Raw genomic sequence first — 27,743 nt, 5'->3', positions numbered from 1 at the left:
CAAAATGTGCTTCCAAAAAGAACTGAGTAAAAGAAGGAACATCCAGCATGTTTATGATGAAAATCATGAGCCAGCTTTTGTGTTTTCATGCATTATCTGATGAAGTTGGGAGTACTGGAAGGTTTTGGCTATTTTTGCATTTTAAGCATTTTATTTTTAGTAAGTCCATTTGTCTCAAAACCATAGCCGAAGATTATGGCAACTCTTTAATAAAAGTTGTTTGCTTATTGTGATATGAAATGAGAAAACTGAAGTTTTAGAATCATTAAGTGTCGCACAAAGAATTTTTCCCTCATGGCTTTAAGGGAAAAAGAAAAAAAAAAAAGCAGTACATTTAGTTTAAGTGCCTTTGATAGGGCTCTAATTAAATACTTCCAAACACTTAAAAATGCAGTATTACAAACTCAACTGAGTTAATAATGTTTCATCTGGTAAATCTCCTTTATCTTCTGGAAGTTATTTTGGTAAAATTAGTCAATCCTCACAACTATGCCATTACAAATAATCTACGAATTGGGGGTATATATTCCACAGGAGTTTATTACGGCTTTCAAACTAAGTGTTCAAAAGAGTGCTTGATGATTTTTAATTAGATAAAAGCATTATTTCCCCAAGTCTCTCCATTTTATAAAAATAAGTGAAATCCAGAAGTGCCCGTGCATCTTTTCATATCCTCACTCATATTCCTAAAAAAAGAAACCTGGTCGATTACTGCTGGGTGAGACCTAAGAATGTTACAAGGAGAAATCATTCGACTTCCAGGGTTCCTTAAAATATCCCACTTCAATGTAATTACCAGTGTTCCCTGTTTAATTTAGAAGCGAAGAGATTAAGCATTAAGTAATAGCAGCAAAGAGTTTATTTACATCAAGATACCAGCAGAGGTCAGCAAAAACTAAGGCAGTGTGTGCCACATGACTTACACGAGGACCTTAAGCTCTTCCTTTCAGGGTATCCGCAATGCAGAACGAAAACATCTAATTACCCAAGTGCAGTCCTTTAAAAACCCCTCCGTTTTATATGCTGTCACTTGACCCGGGAGGGTGGGGATGAGAGGCCACAGTGGGATCTGTCTTTTTGGGGCAGCAACAGCTTTCAAAGAACTGTTCAGATTTTGTCCAACAAAACTCACCTCCAGTGCTGTATTGCAAACTACGCTACACTTCAGATAGCCATCCCCATTAAAAAACAAACATTTTGTTGTTGTTTACAGAATACTCATATTACTTAGGCTCTCCAATGTGTTCAGAGGTTCTGAAGTTCTGAACGTGGAATATTTGAAAGGACATGAATGCATTTTTCTGGAGAATTTTGTCAGGTGGTAGGACAGCTTGTTACACAGAAGCAGATGTAACATTTTAAAAATAGAAGACTCTCAAGTATAACATTTCAAAGGTAACTATTTTCTTATACTTGTAAAAAGAAATAGGAAAAAGATCACAAGGAGGTGCCATTTATTTCAAATACGTACAGGCATTTTTACTTTAATGTTTGTGGCCAATCTGTGTAAGACCAATGTTTATGGCCTTACGTTAACTTCTCAAGTGGGACCCATATACAGAAGTTAAAGGTTCGTATCGCTCTTATTTCTGCTTGTTAAACTAATAGTATCCTAAAATAACTTAGCCACCTGGAACCATACTTATGCAAAATATAAAAAGAATCTAGACAATTTCATTGCATTCTGTACTTCTGTAATTCTAGATTAAAAAATAGTAAGTGGACTCATGATGTAATTTTTCCAAAACACAGCTTTTATTATAGCGCACTCTAAATTAGATACACCTCTCTGTAAACATTGTGCATGTTCACAAAGTCTGGTCTCTTAAGGTATAATGAACAAATAAAGCAAAATTGTTCCAGAAATTTACCCTTGAAGCTTAAATTAACTATTACCATCTTTGAAAGGTAACAGAAATGTTCTACTAAGGAATGCTGAAATATAGACAAGTTGAATTTTATAGCCATTTATTCTTTTGAAAATATATTCCTGTTTTAAACAACAAAAAAAATCTGAGATTTAAATTTGTCTCTACAGAATGGCTTAAGCAAGATACTAAATCGTACTTACTTAGAACCAACAAAAACATAATGCAACTAATGTCTAATGACCCCAGTTCATTAAATAGTATGAACCCAGATAAAATTGGAAGTCTGTGTATCCTCTATAACAAAATACTTCCTTAATTCAGAAAAAAAAAATCTAGTATCTGATTTAAGTATATAAATCCAAAATAGTTTTTTTTGCCAGTGCTCTGTTGAAATGTGAATTGAAGAACTGATACTAACCATACTTCTGATAATTAGGTCAGTGAACAATTGTAACTTAATGACAATTCCATGGTTCAAAATGGCATTCCATCAAAGTAAAATCTGTTCAACAGATACCAAAAGTATACAGGAATAAAAATAAACCCTACTGGTCAGTTCAATCAAACTGGCTGTATAAATTTCATTTCAATGGCTAAAAAGCATTTTAAACTGCTGAAAGCTCAATCAGATTCCAAGTACTCTAATTTAGGAAAAACAAAGCAAAAACCTAGTTTAGTGGCAATCTCCTAGATGATAAAAGATTTTAGACAGATAGGTAGCTGCTTAAAAAAAAAGAGCAGAAAGGTTATCACTCACTCTCATCCTCCCAACAGCACCCATACAAATTTCACACAAAACCTGTATATCAAGATTCAGCCAATTTCCAAATAATTTATATTCTCTCTCAACTAGGGTTTCTTTAACTTGTTTTTTTTTTCCATTCTTACTACCTTAAAGCCTTTTTTAGGCCTTTTAATCCTAATTGCCACCCTATAAAACTTTAATACCATAGATACAATGTATCCCTGTTTATGTATTGTATATATTTATCCATGCTTTATACATAGAATGAAATTTTTGCCATCAACAACAAATTCTCACCAAAAATGTATGATCTAAACCATGAAAGGTTCACAATACTAAAACTTTTTTTTAAGGGTAAGTTGCGAGACAATTTTAGCACACAGATAGGGTAGATTATTTCTAAAATATTTTTAACACTCAACCACCAAGTTTTATCAAAATTAACTTTTCCTGAAGTAGGTGGGCACTGTTCTCAGCTATCGTCCTTGGCTTGCATAGTGGTGTAGGACCACAAACATGGCCATCCAAAGCAATCTTAATAATCAACGGGGAAAATGTTCTTTGACCTTTAAAAATCCAGCAAAATATTAAAAACTTGGTCAGTTATAAATAAAAGAAAATGAAAACATTGTAAAAAGAAGGATTTTAGTACACTCTAATTTAAACATTAGAAACACTGAGAATTCTGAGAATTAAAGTGTCATTTCATTGTTAAAAAACTAATTAAGAGTGGTCTGGAGAGTGCTTGCCTTTTTGTTAACTTTGGATACTAAGTATTTACTCTATAACCACTGCAAACTATCATACTCAAGTTTGGATCAGCTTCCACCATTTTATCATTTGTACTTCCAATGTTGTTAAACAACTCTAATTTCCTTTAAATGAACTTTTTCGCATCGCTGCCTCTGGAATATATTCGACCTTCTCATCACAACCAATTGCTCTATTTATGTTAAGCTTGCCTCCACGAGGTTCCCCTAGCTGAGGCTCTAGAATAGCAGTGCCAACATTCCCATCAATGATTTCTTCTACAACCCCATTTACTGTCATTTCAAATCTCATGTCTAGCGTTATCATTTTTCATTTCTTCACTCACTTTTATCTTTGTTGGCCAGTTCTTTTGATGATCCACTTTTATAAAATGTCCCATGGGCGACACGGAGACAACATATCCACAAGCTTTGCTGTCTATGTGCAAACTGAATGACAGATGTGCAGTAACCGATCACGAGCAGAATTTGAGAGAAGTACTGTGATTGGTCAGTGATAATGAAGCACATCTGTTACATAATGATTTGTGGACCAAAGAGCTAGCAGGGCAGTTTGTACCTCATGTAACTGCTTAAGACAGTATATACTGTCTTAACTGAAATTTGAGCTCAGCTAATGGAGGACTGCCTTTACCTACCTGTTGACATTGACCTGGACAGGCTTAAAGCTGACTGCTGAGGAAGAGCCCATCTAAATTTCTATCAAATAATGAATCTTAAAGCACCCTAAATGCAACATTAGTGCACAATGAGTGCGTGTCGAGGTGGTTTTCAAATCTTCATCATTTGGCAATCAACTTTAAAATGTATCTTAGAATGACGGAGTTTTAGAAATAAAGAAGGGATCTTTAAAGATCCCATAATTTGATACCAAAAATTATCCAGCATGTTTATTATGAATGATTTCTCCTCCTTCAATTTCGATCTGTTCATATAGCCACTTGCGGTCACAGCGGCACTCAGCTCCACATTTGGTGGACCCACAGGCAGGACAAGCATAGAAACATCCTAAACAGTCTTCATCAAGGCAGTCACAAAGGTCCATTCCACTGAAAATCAGGAGACCCTGGCTATCATAGACCTTACTCTTCGCTGGTATCACTTGTCTGTAAAATAAAATACAAGATGAATTACACCTCACACATTATTTTTTAATATGTTGTTGAAAATAGGGTAATGAAAACAAATTTAAGGCGGTATAATATTTTGAATTAGGGATGAAGTCCTGCAAAACTGGCATATAACTTTTCAGACACAAGCCTACTCTACATTTAGTAGTAAATAAACTGTGTTGAAAATAAGAGATCTCATTCAAAAGTGTTGAGACAAATCCAAAAAGCCTGAATATGCCTCTTAAAGTCCATTTTAAAGTCAACTCAGTCCATTCCTTTACTATTTCCAAAAAATATTTGTTTAAAATATTCTTCCCTTACCTTAACAGCAATAACAAAGAATGGATGCTTCATAGTGGTATATTTTGTTGTTTACCAATCTCTTTCTACTAACCTATTGGTTTCTATACTGCAATTAATCTGTTTCTTGTTCTTTAGTGGACACGAGCAAATCTGGCTTAAAAACAATTAAATGACTCAATGGAAAAACTTAACAGATGGAATAAATGGCATATGTGGAAAATAATTCTGAATGATTATACTAACATTTGTCAACCTGTATTTTAGAAATGTTCAATTTAAAAAGTCATATTCTAAACAATTTAGTTTTCTCATTCATTCTGTTGACTGTACCACGACTGTTTCTATTTTAGACATGTAAAAAATAAAAAAGCAACCTTGAAATCTCATAAGATTGAATTTTTAGCTGCCACCCATAGAGAAGTGATATACCTAATTATATACCAATGCTTTAAAAAATTGTTTTAAGTATATGTTTAAATTTTAATTCTCATGCCAAAAATGTTACCTTGTTCACTTCATTGATACTTTCTTAGAAATAATTTTTTAGAATTGAAAGGGATGCCTTAATTTTATATGCAGCCCTTGAAGATTCTTATAATCCCAGATTATCCAATTTAAAATATCTACCCAGAAAATTCAAAACTTAAGATAGTGAAACAATACAGATGTGAAGCAGCAAGTTAATATAGGCCTTAAATGAACACGCAGCTTACCTGTCAGAACCAGCGGTAGCATTTTTTGTGAGCCTTCTTTTTTCTCTTTTACCAGTTTCTGGAGCAAATTCAGTTTGCTTTCCTGGGTTTGCAAATTGCAATGACCTCAAAGCTTTAGCAGTTCTTCCCTGAATAAAGATAAACAAATTATCAACTCAAATCTTGATAACAGACCATGAACAGATTAATTTTTAACTTGATGTTAATCCAGATTATCCCTTAACCTCAAGGACAGTTAGGAATTCACAAAAAAGAAAAAGGTTTTAGAACCCAAGTACAAAAACTACACAGCCCTACACAATATTCAAAGTTTATTGGTTAATTTATTTGTAATATTTTCATTATCTAATTTTAGTCTCTGGCATATGGGGAGGGGCAACAGACATTGTGAAAACTGTAATGGCTGCTGCCAAGATAGGAAAAAAGGCAGAAAAACCACCGTATAACCCAAGGGCATAATGCTGAGGTTCCTGGAGCACTTGGCAGGCTCAAATGGTGGAGCTTATAACTCATGATCTTGGGGTTATGAGCCTGAGCCCTATGTTGGGTGTGGAGATTCCTTCAAAAAAAAAAAAAAAAAAAGTAAATCTTAAAAAAAAACAAAAAAAACCCCTGAGGTTCCTAATAGGATCTTGAGTTCTTAAGGAAAGGTGTTCTTTCCTTAAAAAAAAGCAGAGAGGTAATATGGTTTTAAGTTCTGAAATAGTATTATCTTTTTAAAAAGCTTTAGTAAAACAAAATTTTGATGGTTAAGGATTTAAGTTCATTATCTGGGGGAAAAACAGTTTATGTGATATATTCCACAAGAGCAACAAATAAATAAATGAAGACACCTAAAGTGACAGCAGCAAGTACCTAGTATGAACTACAAGGTAACACTGAGTCCTGGATATATGCCTCTGAGGGGAGAACAAAAGGGAAGCACTATATGTAATTTAAAATTTTAATTATCTTTCAATTTGGTTTATTAATATAATGAAAAGGAGGAAATTGAGAAAAATATCCCAGCAGCAAGAATTATAAATTGGTTATAAATAGAAATTTTGAGAAGTGCTCCTTTGATATACTTGTCTTTGTTCTACACCAACGATAGCTTTATGAAATCTCAATTTTTTTCTGATATAGTTAAATAATCTGAATGTAGGGCATGTTAATAAGAGAGTTATAAATATTCAGTATTTACAATGTAAAAATGTATGCTTTTTGACCATAGGGAGTCCCGAAATTAGCCTAATCATACCAAGTAAGAACTCTGAGCTAGAAGCAAAGGAAACTCACAAGCATCTAAAAAACCCAAACAAGAATGGTATTAGTGCCAAAGGAGAAAGACTGAAGAAACAATTATTGCAAGTCATTTCTCTGGTGTTTGTTTTAAAGCAGTAATTTTTAAGTCCTTCATAAGAAAGGGGAATTCATTCTGCTATACAGATCCTTACTGGCTAGCATGTCTCACTGAGTTACTTTGGTATTAGAAAACAAACTAAGATAATGATTAAGTCCTGGTTTTACCACAATGTTCTAAAAGCCACTCCCAACATCATAGCCCTAGCTAGGAGTTACAGCTTGAGTCATGGACATAATATATTATTCCTTTCTCAAGCCTACTTTATCATCCAGTAGGGTATACAGAAATATTTAGAAACAGTATATTCACCTCCCCAACTTTAATTCACAATTAATAATAACATAAATATGATTTCTTTATAGTTCAATAAAACCCCACATGGTAGAAGTAACATAGCAGAAAAAATTACTGCTACACATACATCTGAATCAGGTTTTCTTCTCTGCCGGTCTTCAGAATCAACATCCACACTTCCATTGATTATTTGTGTACATTTTGGACAAAGCTTCCATCCAGGTACAAGCTGTCTTCCAAATTTTGCACTCAGAAAAGTGGCATCATCTAAGTCAATTACATGCAAATTTTTTTTGGCTAGCTTTTTGTGTATGTTAAATGGGTCACAACATGACTTCTGCAAATCCTCAAATCTGTCAATGTAAATTTTTGCATGATGGAAGCAAATGGTATTGTTCCCAGAAAGTGTCATTCCAGTTCTAAGTTGAAGTAAAAGCATATCATTTGATGACAATTCTTGCAAAGTCTTGAAACCCGTGTGACGAGTGTAGTAGGTTTTATGGCACTCATTTGTGGTACGAAGCTGAACTCCAACTGAACATGGATCCATCACTCTTGATTCTGGCAAATCTTCCTTGTTTGATTTTACCTAGAAATCTCTCTCTCTCTAGCAGGTCATGTGCTGATCACCCTAGAGAAAACAGTGAAAAGTCATATTTGTGCTGCAAACTTTTAATCTGGGAAAATGAAAAAGCATTTGATAAAATTCAACACTTATTTAAAAGAAAGAAAGTCTTAGCAAGCAAGGAATAGAAAGGCATTTACCAAAAGCCTATAATAAACATTATTTAATCATAAAACATTAGAGGCATTCCCCGTAAAGTTAGAACCACAAAAGAATACTTGCTATTTAACACTATATTAAAGCTTCCACTTAACACTGTATTAAAAGGTATAGGAATTGAGAAAGAAGTATTTCTCAAAGATGATGATAATATCTACACAGAAAATACAAAAGGTTCAACAGACAAACTATTACAACTTGTAAGATAATTCAACAATGATGCTAGAAACATTAAGAGATCTTACAAAATAAATCCTACAGGGATCCCTGGGTGGCTCAGCAGGTTTAGCGCCTGCCTTTGGCCTGGGGTGTGATCCTGGAGTCCCGGGACCGAGTCCCATGTCAGGCTCCCTGCATGGAGCCTGCTTTTCCCTCTGCCTCTCTCTCTGTGTCTCTCATGAATAAATAAATAAAATCTTTAAAAGAAAAAAATCCTACAAAAGATATGCAAGACTTTTACAGAGAAAATTAACAAGCACAAAGACAAAAATGATACCCTAAATAAATATTGAAATTAATGGAAATCTTACCAAGGTATATAAATTCTCTGGGAATTTATCCATAAATTCAATACTATTTCAATCAAATCCCAGCAAGTATTTCACCCATTCTCCCTTGGAATTTAGCATTTGGCTTATATAGAAGAGTAAAAATCCAAAAAAAGTCAAGATAATCTTGAAGGAAGACAAAGTAAGATATTTATTTATTTACTATAAAGCTGTTATTAAAACAGTGTACTGTTTAACATAGTATTAGTACAAATATAGTACAGTATAGACAAATAGATCCATGAAAAGATGAGGGCTTGGTGCAGTATATGACATGCGATTTTATAAAATCAGTGGGTATTGCACATGAAGGGGGAAAAGATTTAATAAAAGATTAGGGGATAACCAGCTAACCACATGGAAAAAGACTAAGAGCTCTTTCTCACCAACAAAAATCAATTCCAGATGGATTAAAGAATTAAACAAGAAAAGAAAAACTATAGTAATGTCTATAAAAAAACAGAAGACTGTGATATTGGGATAGAGAAGAATTTCTCAAACAAGAAAGCACATACCAAAGGAAACGATGGATACATTTGATTATATGTCAAAATTAAAATTAAACATTTCCTTATAACTCGAAAGGATGAAAAACAGCCATACTTGAAAGGCATGGTTAGGATTATTATCCCAAATATACATAAAAAATTCTGACTTCTGGGAACCCTGGGTGGTGCAGCAGTTTAGCGCCTGCCTTTGGCCCAGGGCGCGATCCTGGAGACCCGGGAAGAATCCCACATCGGGCTCCCGGTGCATGGAGCCTGCTTCTCCCTCTGCCTGTGTCTCTGCCTCTCTCTCTCTCTCTGTGACTATCATAAATAAAAAATAAAAAATTAAAATTAAAAAAAATTCTGACTTCTACAATTAGAAAATGACAAAGAACCCATTAGAAAACTAAGCATTCTCTCTCTCTCAAATAAATAAAATCTTAAAAAAAAAAAAAACAAAGCAAATACAGATAGGCAATTCAGAGAAGAGAACAAAATAGCCAATAAATGCATACAAAGATGTTCAACCTTTACACTTATCAAAAAACAAAACAAAACAAAACAAAAAAAACCACTTAACTAAATACCATTTCTCAAACATTTGCTTAGCAAAATTTTAAAAACCTTATAATCTGGTTAAAATGTGGCCAATTCTTATATGCTCCTTATACACTGGTAGGAATGTAAACTGCAATTGCCTTAGAGTGTTTTTGGCAATTTCTGATAAAATTAAACAAGTCCACATTCCAGGACCTTGCACTTTCAGCTCTAGGTGTCTGCCAAAAAATATATGTCCCAAAAGAGAACAAGGACTTTCTGTTTTACATATACAAACACTTTGAGCATTTATGGTCTTTGGCAGTGAAAAGCTGGAAATCTAATTTTAAGGAGAAACCAGTACTCAATAGGCACTTCTATAGGACAGTTAACCACATGAATTAAATGAATCAACATAGGTAAATCTTAAAGATAATCTTAAGTGAAAAAGTTGTAAAAGGATACATACCGTATTATTTATGTAAAATTTTAAATACACAAAATAGTGTACATGTTTTATGGATGAAAATATCATGGTACAGGGGATCCCTGGGTGGCGCAGCGGTTTGGCGCCTGCCTTTGGCCCAGGGCGCGATCCTAGAGACCCGGGATCGAGTCCCGCATCCGGCTCCCTGCGTGGAGCCTGCTTCTCCCTCTGCCTATGTCTCTGCCTCTCTCTCTCTCTATCGTGAATAAATAAATAAAATCTTAAAAAAAAAAAAAAAAAAGAAAATATCATGGTACAATATACATGAATAAGAAATACCAAATTTGTGGTATACATACTTCTAAGGAGAAAGGAACCTTTTAAAAGAGATTTATGGAAGATTAAATTGAAGGCATATACACAGTGTTTCATTATTTTCTGTACTATTTGAAAATTTTCATAAATATTTTTCAAAGCAAATACAAAAGCTTAGCGGAATTCTTAAAGGAAAGAAACAATAAATACTGGAAAAAATTGCTGAAAATCAATGTGAATCACTGAAATCTGGATACTGGAAGAGTACTGAAAAATCTAGGATTCTGATATTTTGTATGTGTTTTTATAAACTTTGCTCCATATTAAAAAAAAAAAAACTCGTTAGAAAGCTTAGACACTTCCCAATGTTTTTTTTAGAGAAAAACTACATTCATATAAGATCATATAAAACCATAAACAAAGATGACTCTGGTCTCATGTAACAATAAATAGTGAATAAATATACACCTGTTTTCAGTTAAAATACTAAAGTTAAAAAAATAGAATACAATCTAAAGTTCAAAATGTCACTGAACATTTTAACTTAAAATGTTTAAAAGCTGGGGATCCCTGGGTGGCTCAGCGGTTTGGCACCTGCCTTTGGCCCAGGGCGCAATCCTGGAGTCCCGGAATCGAGTCCCGCGTCGGGGTCCTCGCATGGAGCCTGCTTCTCCCTCTGCCTGTGTCTCTGCCTCTCTCTCTCTGTGTCTATCATAAATAAATAAATAAATGAATCTTTAAAAAAAAAAAGTTTAAAAGCTAACTAAGATGGAACATATTCATATATTTTTTATTCTATTTTAATCGGCTTTTAAAACTTAACTTCCCAGTAATTGTGGCAAGTGCATCAGATAAAATGGCTCGTGTTATACAGATAATTAGATTTCTTTTAGCAGAAATGTAGGCTAAAATGAATTAAGGAGTGGGAAAGAGGAAGCCAGAGATATAGTTACAAAACAACAAACTATGCTGTACTTTAACAGATATGGTTCTCAAATCTGGCTCTGACTTTTCTTTAACAGTCAACACAAGGAAAGAAACTTGGTCAACAACCAGCCTCCCCAGCACATTTTGGAAACTGCTAATACTTACTCTCTTATTGATGCTCGATTATTTATATTTTTAGGTAACTATCACCAATTTGTATCCATGAAACTGATTTTCGGAACATAAAATTTCTTAGCATTCAAAGACTTGGACTACCTTCACCATATTTGATAGGAAAAGCATCTTGTGACTTAGGAAATTCATTTTGGAAATTCTATGTGTCCATAGAATTAATACATTTTTACCCATTAGGGAATTATTTTCCTTGGCTACTGTGGCATCTGTTCCTTTCTTTTTATCTTTTTTTTTCTTTTTTTAATTCACAACTTAGTTAAAGGCAAGCATTACCTTGATATAAAACCAAGGACTTTGCAAAAAATAAAAAAAAAGAACCTAAATTCCTTGCGAACATAGGCAAAAAATTCATAAAAATAATTTAGTACACCGAATCCAGCAATACATATCAAAAACTACAACCACTGAAAGTGTCATTAAAGAAAATGAAATACTTAGGAATAATTTTAACAAACATGTAAGATCTGTACACTAAAATGTACAAAATTTGTTGAAAGGTAATTTAAAAGGCCAAAATAAATGGTGAGATACCCTGTGTCCATATATCGGAAGACACAGAATTGCTTAAATGCCTGTTCTCCTGGGACACCTGGGTGGCTCAGCAGTTGAGCGGCTGCCTTCTGCTCAGGGCGTGGTCCTGGGGTCCTGGGATGAGTCCCGCATCCGGCTCCCTGCAGTCTCCCTCTGCTATGTCTCTGCCTCTCTGTCTCTCATGAATAAAAAAATAAAATCTTTAAAAAAATTTAAAAAATAAATGTTCTCCTTATATTAGTTTATAGATTCAATGCAATTGTAATAATAAATTAATAAGCTTCATCTAAAATTCATTTATTTATTTATTTATTAAAGATTTTATTTATTTATTTATTCATGACAGACACAGAGAGAGAGGCAGAGACAGAGACACAGGCAGAGGGAGAAGCAGGCTCCATGTGGGGAGCCTGATGTGGGACTCGATCCCAGATCTCCAGGATCACACCCAGGGCTGAAGGCAGCGCTAAACCGCTAAGCCCCCACCCCCCCCCACCCACCCCACCCCCCCCCCCTCCCCCGCAGCTGCCCCCATCTAAAATTTAAATAGAATGCAAAGGACTTCCTATATCCAAAACAATCAGAAAAAAGAACAAAGCTAGAAGACCATCCAGTCCAATAAGAATGGACTTATTGTAATCAGGAGGGTACACACTTATCTTAAAGATAGACATAAACATATCAATGGGATCAAATATAAACCCAAGAGATATACCCCATTTATATGTTCAACTGATTTCTAGTAAAGGTACAAAGCCAATCCTATGGGAAAAGGAAGTTTTTTTCAACAAGTGGTTTTGAAACAAGTGGATATCCATGAGAAAAATAAATGTTGGCCAGTACCATACACTATAGATGAAGATTAATTCAAGATAGTTCATAGTCTTCAGCATTAGAGCTACACTAAAGACTTTTAGAGAAAACACTGGAGACCATATTTATAATGTTGTATAGGCAAAGATTTCTCAGAACACAGAAACCAGGTGCCATAACAGAAAAAGCAGTAAGTTTCATCAAGATTACTTTTATGCATAAGTCAAAATTTCAAATATTAATTAGAAAGCCGTATGTTGAGAGAAAATATGCAAACAGTATTTATCAGCCAAATCATTGTATCCAAATTGTTAAAAAACTACAACAATAAAAAGACAAACCATTAACACTGGCAAAAGACTTGAGCAGGCATATCAAAAAACCAGATATACAGACAATAAAAAAAGACAATACATGATAAACAATCGACAGCCATCAAAAAGAGTGAAATCTTGTCGTTTGCAACAACATGGACGGAGCTAGAGTGTATTATGTAAGTGAAATAAGTCACTTAGAGAAAGACAAATACCATATGAGCTCACTCCTATGTGGAATTTAAGAAAGAAAACAGATGAACATATGGGAAGGGGGAAAAGAAGAGAGGGATACAAACTTCTTAATGATAGAAAACAAACTGAAGGGTGATGGAGGGGAGGTGGATGGGGGATGGGCTAGATGGGTGATAGATACTAAAGAGAGCACTGGTGTGATGAGCACTGGGTGTTGTATGCGATGAATAACTGAATCTACTCCAGAAATCAATATTGCACATTATGTTTACTAACTAAAATTTAAATTTAAAAATGAAAATAAATAAATAAATATTCCAGTGAATGTGTAGTGGAATATCACTGGAATACTTACTGCAATCTCTAAAGACCAAGTGAGCAATTGTTCATGTGTTTACTTTCCTTTTATCTTGTCTAAATTATTACATAGTTCGTGAGGGTTGCAATCTTGCTAATAAGCAAGATTCTGAATTATGCCAGTGTACTTAAATGATCTCCCTTAGAAACTTGGAAATATGATTAAATTCCTATTAAATCACTTTTTTATGGTATTTGCTTGGATATCTTCCACAAGAGCAAAAATTCTTATATTAACCTTAACTGCGAACTTGAACTCCTGGTTGGAGAGTACAGTGTTAATTAAATGTGTTTTTAGTTCAACTTAGCCATGACCCTATTCACCTTTGAAAACATCCTCTTCTGATAAACAGGTGCTTTCAGTTGAAAAGCGCTCTTGGCACACTTTTGAGTACTATAATTTTTGAAGGAACACTTGAAGAAATTAAACTGCTGCACAATACCATTTTCTAAGCAGCCTCAGGTGTCACTGTTAGAGTAGATTTACTATGAGTTGCCAGATAAAATACAGTATGCTCAGTTAAACATGAATTTTAGATAATGTGTATTTTATTTATATCCCAAATATTTTTAAAAATATTTTATTTATTTATTCATGAGAGACACAGAAGGAGAGAGAGGCAGAGGCACAGGCAGAGGGAGAAGCAGGCTCCATGCAGGGAGCCTGATGTGGGACTCGATCCCAGGTCTCCAGGATCACACCCCAGACTGAAGGCGGCACTAAACCACTGAGCCACCTGGACTGCCCTTATATCCCAAATATTGCTAAAAAGTAGTTTGTCTGAAATTCGAATTTAACTGGGCATGGTGTATTTTTATTTGCTAAATTTGACATCATTTACTGCATTTTTTGGATCGTCCAGTGAATAGAGATACTTCTTTGGTACCAGCTTCACATTATGCCCCACTTCTTACTTGTCACTAAAAGCTGAACTTCCCACTAATAAATTATAGGACCTGCTCACTTTAAAACTAAAATGTTCTATCAGAAAATAGACTTCCAGTTACAGCAAAAATAAATAAATAAATAAATAAATAAATAAATAAATAAATAAATAAATAAAATTTTACGCACATATTAAAACTCAATGGCACCACTGTACCACTCATTTAAAGCTGTCATAGTTAAAGTGTATACACCTGTGTCAATGAAGTTTTATTGCTTAAAGTCTTACATTAAGTTTATTCCTGATCTATTATTAGGCAGTTTGTTCATGCGTGGCTAAGATAAAGATAAAGAAAAGTCAGGCTAGCTCAAGGAGTACAAGATTTCAGCGGGTGATCTTAAGTGTTTACTGCCTGACTTTTAAAAATTATAGCCTGGGGCACCTGGATGGCTCAGTGGTTGAGCATCTGCCTTCGGCTATAAGTGTGGTCCCAGGGGTCCCGCATCAAGCTTCCCACAGGAGTCTGCTTCTTCTGCCTGTGTCTCTGCTTCTCTCACGGTGCTCTTATGAATAAATAAATAAAATCTTTAAAAACAAATTTAAAAATATAAAAATAAAAATTACAGACTCTGGCTGCTCCTTCCCCGTTGTATTACTCAATGTCCTTATTTCTGTCTTCCTTCCCTAAGCTAAAGTTCTGCTGCAGAGCTCTTTGGATATGTTTCCCAGCAACTGTTTCTTTTGCTCATTTTGGTCTGTGTTCTGGCAATGCGGTCCACAATTAATTTTTTTTTTAATGACTGTCTAGTAGCTTCATGTTGTTCCCTTCACCTACATGATGCAATGTTCTCCATGCAATGATGTAATGATTAATCTAACACCTTCCTTAATTAACAGTCAGAGATGCTCTACTATTTACTGTCCAAGAACCAGTACTGGCATCAGCCAGGAACTTATTAGAAAACAAGAATCTCAGTAAGGACACTGGGCCTACTGAATCCAGGATCTACATTTAAAAACAAAAAGATCCCCAGGTGATATGTAAGCATATTAGTTTGAGATCCACTGCTTTAGGTAAGAAAACATTAACCAATCATCTTCCATATTTATAGAGCATATTTTAAAAAAGAAAAAAAAAAAAGGAAAATACACACACAAATATGAACTTGCCTTCCAGGAAGTTTGAGATTTAGGGAAGATTATGAGGAGAGAGGAGTCATAAATTTGATAAAACAGATGTATAGAGAAATATTTGCATTATTGAAAGCACAGCTGTCAAGGTTTTCACATTCTGATTATGACAGCTCTGTGTCTTCCACTGCCTTGCTTCCACTGCTATTGTACAGCTGACAACGGTAAATAATGAATAGCAATGCAAATACAATTCTTGTCTATATATAAAGATTATTTATTTATTTATTTATTTACTTATTTATTTATTTGACAGAGAGAGGGAGAGAGCACAAGCAGGGGGAGGTGGAAAGGGAAAAGCAGACTCCCCACTGAGCAGGAAGCCCAATATGGCTGGATCCCAGAGTCCAGGGATCATGACCTGAGCTGAAGGCAGACACTTAATGGGCTGAGCCACCCAGTTGCCCCTCATCTATATTCTTCTAACTTCTGTCTAATGGAGATTCAATGGGCTCTCTGACTCCCTGTGGAAGACCATTTTGCCTCCATTTACTCATTTATTTTAATATTCCTGATCAATAAATGTTCTTTTGTCATTTGAACTGGTTATAACATCTTACCAGTTCCTCATTAATAAGGGAAACAAAAACCATGTGTCCATAATTTTATATTTGTGTGACAATCGTGATTTTACTCCCACCCCCTTTTCTTGTGCAACTTTTTCCATGTGGAAAATTCTTTTAAACATAGGAATAGATTAATTTGCTTTAACCAATCACTTTAACCAGTATAATATCTAGAATTCCTCATGGAAGAAGAAGAAAAAAAAAACAGTCTTGCTCTTAATCGGGTAGGATGAAAACCAGTAACAAATGGAAAACCTTAAATGTTTTCATTTAGACCTGATTACTTTAGTTGCGTTTCTCCACCTTTGGGAATATTTTACTATGATACAAATGAGATCCAGGTCTTCAAGTACCTTTAAGCTACACCTAGTGAAGTAGGATTTACAAAAACTAACACTTAATTTCTGAAGGGTCAATACGTCTAAGGCCTTCCTGTATAGAGGTTTGGATGAATTTAAGTATTTATTTATAATACTTATAAATTTATAAGAAATTGTCCCATTCCTCTCTTTACGGCTTCTATAAGACTCTGAGAATACCCCCTTGCCTACCTATGACTAAGAAAGACAAAGGCCTTACAAGTTCCCATTCACTGCCTCATTTATAAATCTGTGAATTTTTTTTTTTAAGATTTATTTATTTGAAAGAGAGAGAGAGGGAGCGCAGGCAAGCTCACACACCAGCTAGCAGTAAGACTAGAGGAGGGGAAGAAGGGAAGCAGACTCCCTGCTGAGCAGGGAGCTCAGTGAGACCAATGGGAACCAAAATCCTCCTTAGCTATATTTTAAGTTTCTCTCCTTCCTATCAGAGCCCACAACTCCAGAGAATAGGCTGGCCTCAGAGTAAAACACCCTGCAATCTACAATCAAATCTAGTTCTATTCTAGCATCTTTTACTCCTCCCTTGAGATGCTGATAGATCTTTTGGTCAAAGAATTCTCTCCATTACAACAGTTCTTGGTCCCTTATTGCCATAACTCTTTCTTTCCTTTTTTTTTTTTTTTAAGATTTTATTTATTTATTCATAACCCTTTCAAATAAAGTCTCTCTTTACTAATTCTGGATTTTTTTTGTAATTTGAAAAATCCCTAAAACTTTTTGCATTTTGGGCTTTCTGTTGCTTTAGGGTTGTTAGTCAGTGCCTACATATGCTTTGTGATTTTAAAGTTAACATTTAGTATTCCCACAGCACTACCAAATGAGTCAAAAGACAATGATCGTTAGGTGTAGAATAGATAAGACAAAATTAGTTGCTCCTTGTGATTTAAACACTGCAAGCTCAAGAAACAAGTTGTTTTCTTTAATTGACGGACGTTATTATGTTTCAGATGTACAAGGTAATGATTCAATATTTGCATATGTTGTGAAAGATCACAAGTCTAGTTAACATCCATCACCAGGGGGCTACAAATTGTTTTTCTTGTGATCAGAACTTTTAAGATTTACTTTCTTAGCAACTTTCAAATACCCAATACAGTGTTAGTAACTATTGTCACCCTGCTGTACATTACAACCCCATTACTTTATCTTATAACTGGAAGTTTCTATCTTTTGACCCCTTCACCCATTTTGTCCACCCCCCACCTCTGGCAACCACCAATCTGTTCTCTGTATCTATGAGTTCGCTGTTTATTTTTAAATACTTTATTTAAAATTTATACATGTATATATTATTCCATAGGTTCTATGGAATATGCTTTTAAGCATTACCACTTCCTACCCATTACCAAACTCTTAAGATAGGCAGATTAGATTGTGGCTGAGCAACCTCATATAAGGAAAGGATGCTAGCAAGCTTTCCTAGTAACACAAGGTCTAGGACATTATCACAGGGCTCCTAAAGGAATTAAAGCAGGACACCACACCTACCATTGCCACTAACAAAACAAGTAGAAGATAGGGATTAATTAAGGGAGATAATTTTTTTCTTCCCAAAATTTAGAGGGGTGATATAATATTTTCCAGTATGTTGGTTTCCCTTAATACTACTTTTCCAGTCTCCTAATTAATGAGAAAAAGTAGCATTAGGAGGAAATCTGGCCAAACAAAAAATTGACTGAATTTTTAGATCAACTTACATAGTATAAGTCTTTCCCTTTCTGAAAAATGCCTTTTTTACTCTTGTATGAGGGAGGTGCCTTAGAAATTTACAAGGCATTTTCCCAGATTATCTCTCATTTAATGAAAAAAAAAAAATCTGCCCCTACTTTACGAGTCAGCAGTTTTAGTCCTAGGCATACACATACAAGTCATGCCTCTTGCAACTGTTAACTTTTTGTGCCCATTATCTTCAAATACTAACCACTCACACTAGGAGTGAATGGACATTAAAAGAAGGGTTAAAGACCCAAATGAGATGGTTTTTAATCCTTCTTAAGAGGCCCAACAAGAAAGGTAAAGAGACCTTAAAACCAAAATATAGTCAATAGTGCCATTTAAGATATTTGGTTAAAGTGCTGTAGTTAGTTAAGTGCCAGGTAAAGCACTAAGCACAAACGTCAGCCCCTTAAATCTTGACAATAGTGACATAAGTACTATCATCCCCATTTACAGATGAAGAAACTGAAACTTGAAGCTCTAGTTATCACGCCTAGCACAGAGCCTGTTACAGCGTTCAAGTTCTTGCTTAATGGAAGAAAAGAAAAAGAACAACAACAAAAAGAAAAACCAAAAAACTAATTTCACTCTATATGAACAATCCCTATTAATTAGGCCCTAATGATTTATCTAATGTACTCCCCTTAGATTTTGTGATGCTTCGTGTAGCATACTTTCAGATCATTTTGGGAACAATTTAGCAAACCCTTCAGGCTTCCAAATTCGTAATGTGTCTCTAGGCCTCTAGTCCTTAAAGGTCAAGGAGGAGAACTGAAGTGGGATTTCAACAACCGAGTGACAGTTTCCAGTCCAAGAAGACGTTGCCAAGCTCTCTTAATTCTACCTGATTTGGGATGTGGCGCAAATTATCAAACAATACTTAATTTAACACTACAGCTGTTGAATAAGTGACTGTGAAACTGAACTCTGAATCATTCTGTTGAAAATACCTCCATCTCTGCCTCTCTCTCTCTCTCTCATTCATAAATAAATAAATAAATAAATAAATAAAATCTATCTTTAAAAAAAAAATAAGAGTCTGGACTCCCTACCAATGCCATTACTGGTTCAAACACCACATACTCCAGGCCAAACTACAGCTACCTGCAAAGCATCCTTCAGGGCAGCACCGGTGTCTTCACGTATTTGGTGTGCCTCCCCCCTCCCTCCCCACCCCAAATACTATTGTTATGGGTCCTTTTGCCTCTGTGTCTGCAGAACAATTTCACAGTGCATTACAACTTTTGCTCTATTCTCAGCTGTTGGAAGGCAGGTTTTTATTTTCCGCATCCGGCGAGCAAAAGAGGAACTTCAGGGACTTCCCTTTTCATAGCACCGAGACACGGGTTTTGTTGTTGTCGTCGTTAGTTTTGCAATCATACGTTAAGCTCTGTGAGGACAAGGAACCATCTAGTTCCTGTTTTACAGCTGTCGCTCCTCTAGTTTAAAAAAAAAAAAAAAAAAAGGTCTTTGAATACATGTTCAGAAAGTGCCACAATCGCACACTCCGGAGGATGAATCTCTCCAAGTCAGGGTGACCAGGGCCGCAGGAGGCTGCAATCATTCCCCCTCCCTCCAGACAGCACGGTGGGCACGCGCATAACGCCCCTAGCTGACAGCCACATCACAATGTTTCAAGCTACCAGATACATCCAGGGATCATTTGCTAGGTTCACGCCCTTGGGATGGACGAATGGATACTGATCTGCCTCACCCAAGCATCTGGGGCTGGGAGGATGCCTGTTTGTATGTATGTATATGTATGTATGTATGTGTGTATGTGTGTATGATGTATGTATGTATGTATGTATGTATGTATAAATAAATAAATAAATAAATAAATAAATAAATAAATAAATAAATAAAAAACGAAACAGGAGGCATGCAGGCTGTGCACCAGGTTCAAGGCCACAATCACCCTCTTGTAAATCGTACAAGCATCAGGCATAGCTTTGCGGGGCTCCAGGTCTCGGGAGAAGAGGCGACAACCCGCGGAGGACACAGGTGCGACCCCGGCCGCGCTGACACGAGGGGCCCAACGAGGAACTGGGGCAGGCGGGGGGCTCCGCGGGGCGGCCCCAGCCAACAGCTGAAAGTCCCTCTCACGTGTCTAGGCCTCTCGTCCCACCTCTCCTGGGAGACCTGCTGGAGCCGGCCCCGGGCTCCCGGGCTCCCCCACGGCCCTGTCTCCACACCCGCGCCCTCCCCAGAGCTCCCTCCCCGCGGGCCCTTGTACCTCAGCTCGTACCGTCCTCTGCGGAGCTCCGGCTGCACCCGCATTCGCCGAGAGCCCACTCGGCCGCCAGCTCTTTCCTCTCTTGCCCGCGCTACCACTGAGAGGACGGCGGGCGCGGGCTAGAGAGCCTCAGCCGTACCATAAAGAGACGCCCAGGAGCGGCCTAGAGCGACCCAAGCCGGGCCGGCCTCCCGGGCGGAAGGGGCGGGGCGGCGTTGATTGGCGGAAGACGCCCGGGGAAGCAATGGCCGCTTCCGACGCTGCTCCGGGCTTTGCGGTCTGTCCCCCGAGGTGAGGGCGTTGGGAGCTTCGTGAGGCCCTTTCTTCTTACGAGACTCAGGTTCCGCTGACTTACATCGTGTCCGCGAATCTCTGCGCCTGGGCGTGAGGCCAGATTTCTGCGCCCCACTCCTCTGGTCCCCGGAGAAGTAACAAGAACCCCGAGGACAGACCCGATGTTTATTTGTAGTCTCACAATTGTAGGTGATTTCTCTTGTTCGAGCGAAGAACCTATTTCGGCGTGCGTCTCTTTTAAAGGACAAAAACAGCTATGTTTATTGCTTCGAGTAGGATGCAGGCTCCCGGAAGATGCTTGTAAATTTTGAGGGGAGAAACGGCGTTTCTTGCATTCCCTATTTTCTGCTACAGTTTAGGTGTTCTGTTGTTGTTGTTGTTGTTGTTTTAAAGATTTTATTTGTTTATTCATAGAGACCCAGAGAGAGAGGCAGAGACACAGAGGAAGAAGCAGGCTCCATGCTTGAGCCCGACGCGGGATTCGATTCCAGGACCCCGGGGTCACGCCCTGGGCTGAAGGCAGATGCTCAACCGCTGAGCCACCCGGGCTGCCCAAAGTGGATTTTATTCATCTAGAGGCTTTTGAGAGTTTGTGATCCCTTCGACCGAAGGGCCCCAGTCTTCTCAACGATTTTCAGGTGGCGGCGGGGCAACACCAAAAGTACTGTTTATCTCACCTGCCAAGTGAAAAGTGTGAGACGGAGGAGGAAGTGGAGGCACACCCACACCTCCGCTGGCGAGTGATTTCTCTGCAGTGAGCCTGTGTTCCTCTCTACCGCTTCCGTTCCGCAGGGTTTTGCTGCTCTGCTAAATCAAGTCACTCTTGGAACTAAGGAACGGGAGAAAGGCCAAACACTAGGGATACTCGACTGCAGCTCTGTCTGCAGGAGGCCACATTCAGTCATTCTCTTGTTACTTTGTGGTTGATACTTTGCTAAGAACTATCTACTTGGAGAGAACTCCCAGACAAGCCCTAGAACAGAGAGAGGAGCAAACAGTTGGTCACAGTGTGATGTGATGTGACGTGATAAATGCCGTTAATAGAAACCCCGAGGGCACGAACAGGACAAAATGAGAGCCGCGAAGGCAGGGGCGTTCAGAGGGGGGAGATTGATGCTTGCCTTGAGCTGCGCTATGGAAAACTAACTTGGCTCACTGGTGACCTCCAAGCGCACTACTAGCGAAGCTATCCTGCAGGTAATTAGACAGAAAGCTTCCAGACCAAATTAAGATGCTTGAATAACCTGGTTTATTGAATCAATTTAAATACCCAGTGAGAAGCAAGGGAAATAGTTGGAGTAAGTTGACACCCTTAGGAAAGGGTGCAAGCAAAGGAAAGGGTAATGTCACCTGAGTTACGAGTTATGTAATATTCATGCAATATTGCAATATTCAATATGCAATATTCATATGTTCTGTCTGCCGCATCAGCCTCTTCCACTGATGATATACTTATGAGGACTAGAGTTGAGGTCATAGCAAGGAGGTCCACAAGTGAAAAGTACCTTGCACCAGTGGCACACACCTGCTCTGTTGGAGATGCAGGGAAACGTGCTTGGCCACAACCAGAGCCTACGAGTTAGCTTGGTGGACAGATACTGATTTTATTTGCATTTCTTGGATAGAGCACATACCTATGAGACTATATGAAGTGTTATGGGTAGCTAATTTAGGGCTGACAAAGCTTTCAGCCCAGAGATGGCACAGTTATTCAAACCTTCGTTTTTCTATCCCTTTTTAACCATAAATGACTCTATTCCATCAAATTTTTAAATTTAACTTTGGCATGCCTTATAGTTTACTAACTTACTATGTATATTTAACACAATTCTGCCTATGTTTCACAAAGCACATAGTTACATTGTTTTATATTCTCTAAAACATCCCAGGAGTTTTGCATTTATGTCATAAGCTACTAGTGTATTTGACATTTATTCTAACACTTCTTATAACTTTCCTCCATCCTTAAGGAAAACTGCAAGGAATTCAGTATCTTGCCGTGGAAAGCTGGAGAGATAAGTAGAGGACAAATAGTACCCTTTTTATGCCATATTAGAAATACTAGGTTTTATACTGAGGAAAATTGTAGAACTATAGGAAGAGTGGAAAATAGGGAAGACATACAGTCCTGGGCAGGAGGGTCAGATGGCATCTCTTGCCCTAATGCCAGTGATTAACATTGAGGGCCTCAATCAATGAAGGCAGTGGCTCTATGGGGTTAGAGGTGATTCTCCCCCGCCCCCCCCCCCCCCCGCCCAAGACATTTGGTAATATTTGGAGACATTTTTGATTGTTCAAACTAAGGGGTGCTACTGATAAATACTGGGGTGAAGACAGGGAAACTTCTAAACATCCTGCAATGCACAAAATAATCCCTCATGACAAAGAACTGTTCTTATATCAGGAGGGCCAAGATTGAGAAACCCTGAAGTAAAGGATTTAAGGAAACATAGAGAGGATGGAGGTTAAGCAATTAGATTTAGTTGGATTTTATAACTGATTAGATGTAGATGTGAGGAAGAAGGAAAGAATGATGTTAGGGTTCTAGCTCAGGTAACTAGGAGGACAAAGGGTTAGGGAAAATAGAAACAAAGATAAGTTTGAGACATCTCTAAGACATGTAGTAACCAGTTGGAAAATAGAGATGAGAACAAAATGAGAATCTTCTTAATAAAAAATGTACAGATTACATTAGAATCTGTGCAGATAAACTCAGAATCTGCATTTTTGGCAAGCAATTAGGTGATCTTGCAGTATGCCAAAATTTGAGAACAATAGTTTTAGGTCTCAGAAGAGAGTTCTGAGGAGCAGACAGTGAAGTGGCAGGAAAACTAGGGAAGAGCAGAGTCCCAAAAGCCATGGAAGAAGAGAGTTGACAACAGGGGTTTTATTAGTACAAGAGGCTGCTATAAAGGAGTATTATATATATATATAATATATATATTATATAAAGGTCATTAGAAGTATAATGCGAGTCAGTGTAGGTAATCATAAATTTTCCAGTTGCAATATTACAAAGGTAAAAAGAAACCAGTGAAATTAATCTTAGAACTATATTTTGTTTATTATATCTAAAACATTTGAACATGTAATTAATATAAAATTAATAAGGTATGTTATATCATTTTCTCTTACAAAGTCCTAGAAATCTGGTGTGCATAATTCAGTTTTTTATGTTTTAATAGATATATCTGAACTTCTGCTTATGCAGAATTGCCCTCCCCCTGGATCCAACTAGAAAATGGGGCATGACATTTGAAGTGACTGTTTTCAGACATGGGACAACATGCAATACAGAATTGTGATTCCTGAGAGGAGAGAACAACAAGTAAGGGAAGTCCTACAATGGCTCCAGCCTACTGCCTGGAGGGCAGAACAGGAAGGGAATTTAAAGAAAGACCAACAGTTTCACTGGAGACAGAGAAGGAACTGAGGGAAGCCAATGAGAAGACATCGGAGAGGGGGAAGTGGCACAGAGAAAGATCTGTCTACCCAGGTGTATCTTTCCCCTTGTCCTTTGGCTGAGTATTGATCTGTGCAACGGAAGACTGAAACTCCATGAGAGTTGACACCAAAAAGCAGTAGGCCAAACAGTTTCTTTTCTTTTTCTTTTTTTTTTTTTTAAGATTTTAAAAATTTATTCATGAAAGACAGAGAGAGGCAGAGACAGGAGAAGCAGGCTCCATGCAAGGAGCCTGATTTGGGACCGGATCCCTGGACTCTGGGATCACGCTCTGAGCCGAAGGCAGATGCTCAACCGCTGAGCCACCCAGGCCTCCCAGGCCAAACAATTTCTGATGCTTACATAGGACTAGGAATAGTTTGTGTTCCCATCAGCCAGAGTACAGAGACTTTGTAATACACATATTGTTTCTACCAAGCAAAATAAGAGCTGTTGGAGGCTGGCCAGCTTGCTCGCTCTCTTTCTGTCTTACAGGTCTCTCTGTTTAGGCTAGTTTGGTCTTCCTCACAGCATACTAACCATGGGGTACCTGGGTTTATTACATGGTGGCTCGGAACTCCCAGTGCTTGCGTTTCATCAAGATGAAAAACTGCTTTGCCTATGTATAAGTCATACCCTAGAGTCATGTATTGTCACTTCTACCTCATTCTGTTGCTTATATGCAACTCATTGAGCTTGGTCCAGATTCAAGAAGTGGGAACATAGCTCCTACCTCTCAATGGGAAGAATATAAAAAAAATTTGCAGATATATTTTTAAACTGCATAAAATGGCATAGCCTAGTACTAAATCTAATAACTACCATAATTTCAAAGTAGTAATGACTGTAAATGATATTTTGAGATATCTGTAACAACTTTGATACAAAAAAAATCTGTTTTTTTTTTTAAGATTTTTTTATTTATTCATGAGAGACAGAGAGAGGCAGAGACATAGGCAGAGAGAGAAGCAGGCTTCTTGAGGGGAGCCCAATGTGGGACTCGATCCTGGGACTCTGAGACCATTCCTTGAGCTGAAGGCAGACACTCACTCAAGCACTGAGCTACCCAGGCATCCCAAAATCTATGATATCTGTTGGTGACTAAATTTTAGGTACTGTGAACACAATACTGCAGCAGTACTAATAGATGCAGCAATTCTGTGACACCAGCTGGGAGGTAGTGTCAGGCCCCATAGGTTAAGAGTTCAGTTGTACAAGACTGCCCCTTCCCCACTTCAGATGCTAATAATTGTAAGTGCTTCTGATCCACTGGCTATACATCAGAGGTTCCCATCATTCCCTTCTTAGGTGCTATTGATTTGCTAGAATGGCTCACAAAACTCAGGAAAACATTTTACTTAATAGATTACCAGTTTATTAGAAAACAGTGTAACAGGAATCACCAGGTAAGAGATGCATGGGACAAAATATGTAGGAATAGGCACAGAGAACTTCCATGCCCTTTCTGGGGCACACTTTCCTAGATCCTTGCATATGTTCCCCAACCTGGGAGATTTTCTGAACCTCGTGCTTTGGGTTTTTATGGAGGCCTCATTAAGTAGGTAAGATTGATTAAATCATTGGCCACTGGTGATTAACGTAATCTCCAGCCCCATTTCCCTCCCAACCTTTGTGGCTTCTCAATAGTTCTTCTTTAACATAAACTATGGTGCGGTTGTAAGGGGCTTGTTATGAACCACAAAAGACACTTTTATCACACTGACCACTTAGGAAATTCCAAAGGTTTTACATTCCTGCAAGGGAAGAAGACCAAGACCAAATATAAATTTCTTATTATAGATTACAATATCACAATACCCTTCATATATGTGTGTGTGTGTGTGTGTGTGTGTGTGTGTGAGTATACCTCATATATGTATATATCATATACACATACACACATATGCATATACAAAGTGCCTAGCACACTGTAAGCTCAATAACTGGTAACTAATTACTCTTACTACTATTTATGAACTTCCAATTATATCTGGAAACACTGGAGTATCAGCTCACATATGTTCTGTCATTCATGACATACTATGTTCTAATCCTGAAAGATGGATACCTGAGTTATTCATTGTTATTTGAACCTGTATCTACCGACTTCCCTCTCACCACTTTGTACCCTTCTTTCTTGCAACAATATTTAAGTCAATTGATTTAAAGAAATGCAAAATAGGGAGTTTAACAACTGGACAGAGGTACAGATTGAAGCTGCATTTTTAGCTTCTGATTTTTCTCATTTGAAGCAAAAATTTCAGACTGTTGTGGGGGAGGCATGGGGAAGGAAATGCAGATCTGTTCACAGCTGCTACTCAAAATACTAGCCATATAACCAAGAGAGAATTTGGCTCAAATTAAAATCCCTGGGCTCTTCATTGCCATCATAACCATTATTGTATCAATTAAGATTCATTTGCATGTCCACAGTGTGTTTGGCACTACATCAAGGAAGGAAGCTGATGATCACAGAGATGGTTTCAACCATTTTGCTTATGTCTGAGAATGACCCAAATGGTATAAAGAAGCAGCAGAAATAAATCATTAAAATTTTGTAATTTAACAGTACTTGGAATCATAAAATATTAGAATTGGAAAAGGATCCAACAGTTCTGTTGCACAGCTTCTTTACTTAGAGGTTAAAACTCAGCTCCAGAAATAGTAATACTATACAACCAATATATAAGTGACAATTAATAAAGGTTACACAACCAGTAATAGGGAAAGCCAAGATTCATACCCATGTTATCTGACTCAAAATGCAGTGTTTCCCCTGCTTTATCAGCCCACACCACAATCTATGAGTAAGAATCACATTCTTAGGAAACTAGAAAATAATTACTTTCTTTTGAATTACTCTCTTGGAAAATTAGGAGTCAAGCCATTAGAGTCTACATGTTTTAGCTTTTTCTATATTAGCCATTATTAATGAGATGGGTAGGTTACAGATGGGTTTGGTGGTGATATTTTGGCCTGAGAAAGGGCTTATTTAGATGAGCAATATGAACAGTTTTAAATATTTTTAGGGATTTCATGAGAACCCTTATTAGGCCTTTGGGCAGATCTTTGAAGAGCAATACTGCTTAGGAGCCAGCAGAGGGAGAGCAGAACATTGTTTTGCCAATTTTTACCAAGTTCCTCATAGTTTTACCTTTTGCTCATTCTTTTTTGCACATATTTGATATATTCCTTGGTGGTGATAAGAAAAATACCACCTTTTCCTACTCTTGGGGGAGGGTATAGAATGCCTCTATCAATGAATTAGGGTTTTATTTAACTTACTGTTCAACAGGCTATCAAATGAGCTGGGTTTACAAAGTCCTTAAGCATATTAGGAATTTATTCGTGTGGCTTTCACATACTTTTCTTCATAATATTGGGTAACTTAAATGATTTTATTTATTTATTTTAAAGATTTTATTTATTAGAGAAAAAGCATGAGGC

General features: G+C 37.2%; 1 protein-coding gene and 1 long non-coding RNA gene across 4 annotated transcripts; one reads left to right on the top strand and one right to left on the bottom strand.

Annotated features, from left to right (window-relative positions):
- Nucleotides 1–1,733: 1,733 nt before the first annotated feature.
- ARL14EP (ARF like GTPase 14 effector protein) lies at nucleotides 1,734–20,731 on the bottom strand. Of its 2 annotated transcripts, none has more exons than XM_077863411.1 (4): nucleotides 20,573–20,731; nucleotides 7,281–7,784; nucleotides 5,515–5,642; nucleotides 1,734–4,492 (listed from the first exon to the last, which is right to left on the bottom strand). In XM_077863411.1, the coding sequence occupies exons 2-4, from the start codon at nucleotides 7,701–7,703 to the stop codon at nucleotides 4,264–4,266; spliced, it is 780 nt and encodes a 259-aa protein (XP_077719537.1). In that variant the 5' UTR covers nucleotides 7,704–7,784; nucleotides 20,573–20,731; the 3' UTR covers nucleotides 1,734–4,263. The 2 variants fall into 2 exon arrangements, with proteins under 2 accessions (XP_077719537.1, XP_077719536.1); XM_077863410.1 differs by having other exon boundaries at nucleotides 20,561–20,720.
- Nucleotides 20,656–26,901, top strand: LOC144292700 (uncharacterized). 2 transcript variants are annotated; one of them, XR_013360044.1, is made up of 2 exons: nucleotides 20,656–20,851; nucleotides 21,269–26,901. It is a non-coding gene; the product is annotated as an uncharacterized LOC144292700 (long non-coding RNA). The 2 variants fall into 2 exon arrangements; XR_013360045.1 differs by having other exon boundaries at nucleotides 20,656–21,039.
- Nucleotides 26,902–27,743: the final 842 nt, after the last annotated feature.

This window comes from Canis aureus, chromosome 21 (assembly GCF_053574225.1).
Source record: "Canis aureus isolate CA01 chromosome 21, VMU_Caureus_v.1.0, whole genome shotgun sequence".
NCBI lineage: Eukaryota > Metazoa > Chordata > Mammalia > Carnivora > Canidae > Canis > Canis aureus.
The sequence above is the reverse complement of the archived record's forward strand: the minus strand, read 5'-3'. Positions and strand labels throughout refer to the sequence as shown.

What these genes read in the sequence shown, in the direction of transcription:
- ARL14EP (XM_077863411.1), bottom strand. Translation starts at nt 7,703, where the DNA reads ATGGATCCATGTTCAGTTGGAGTTCAGCTTCGTACCACAAATGAGTGC. An exon ending in GAAGAAAACCTGATTCAGAT is followed by an intron (nt 5,643 to 7,280) that starts GTATGTGTAGCA and finishes ATCTTTATTCAG; the next exon opens with GGAAGAACTGCTAAAGCTTT. An exon ending in GCTACCGCTGGTTCTGACAG is followed by an intron (nt 4,493 to 5,514) that starts GTAAGCTGCGTG and finishes TTTATTTTACAG; the next exon opens with ACAAGTGATACCAGCGAAGA.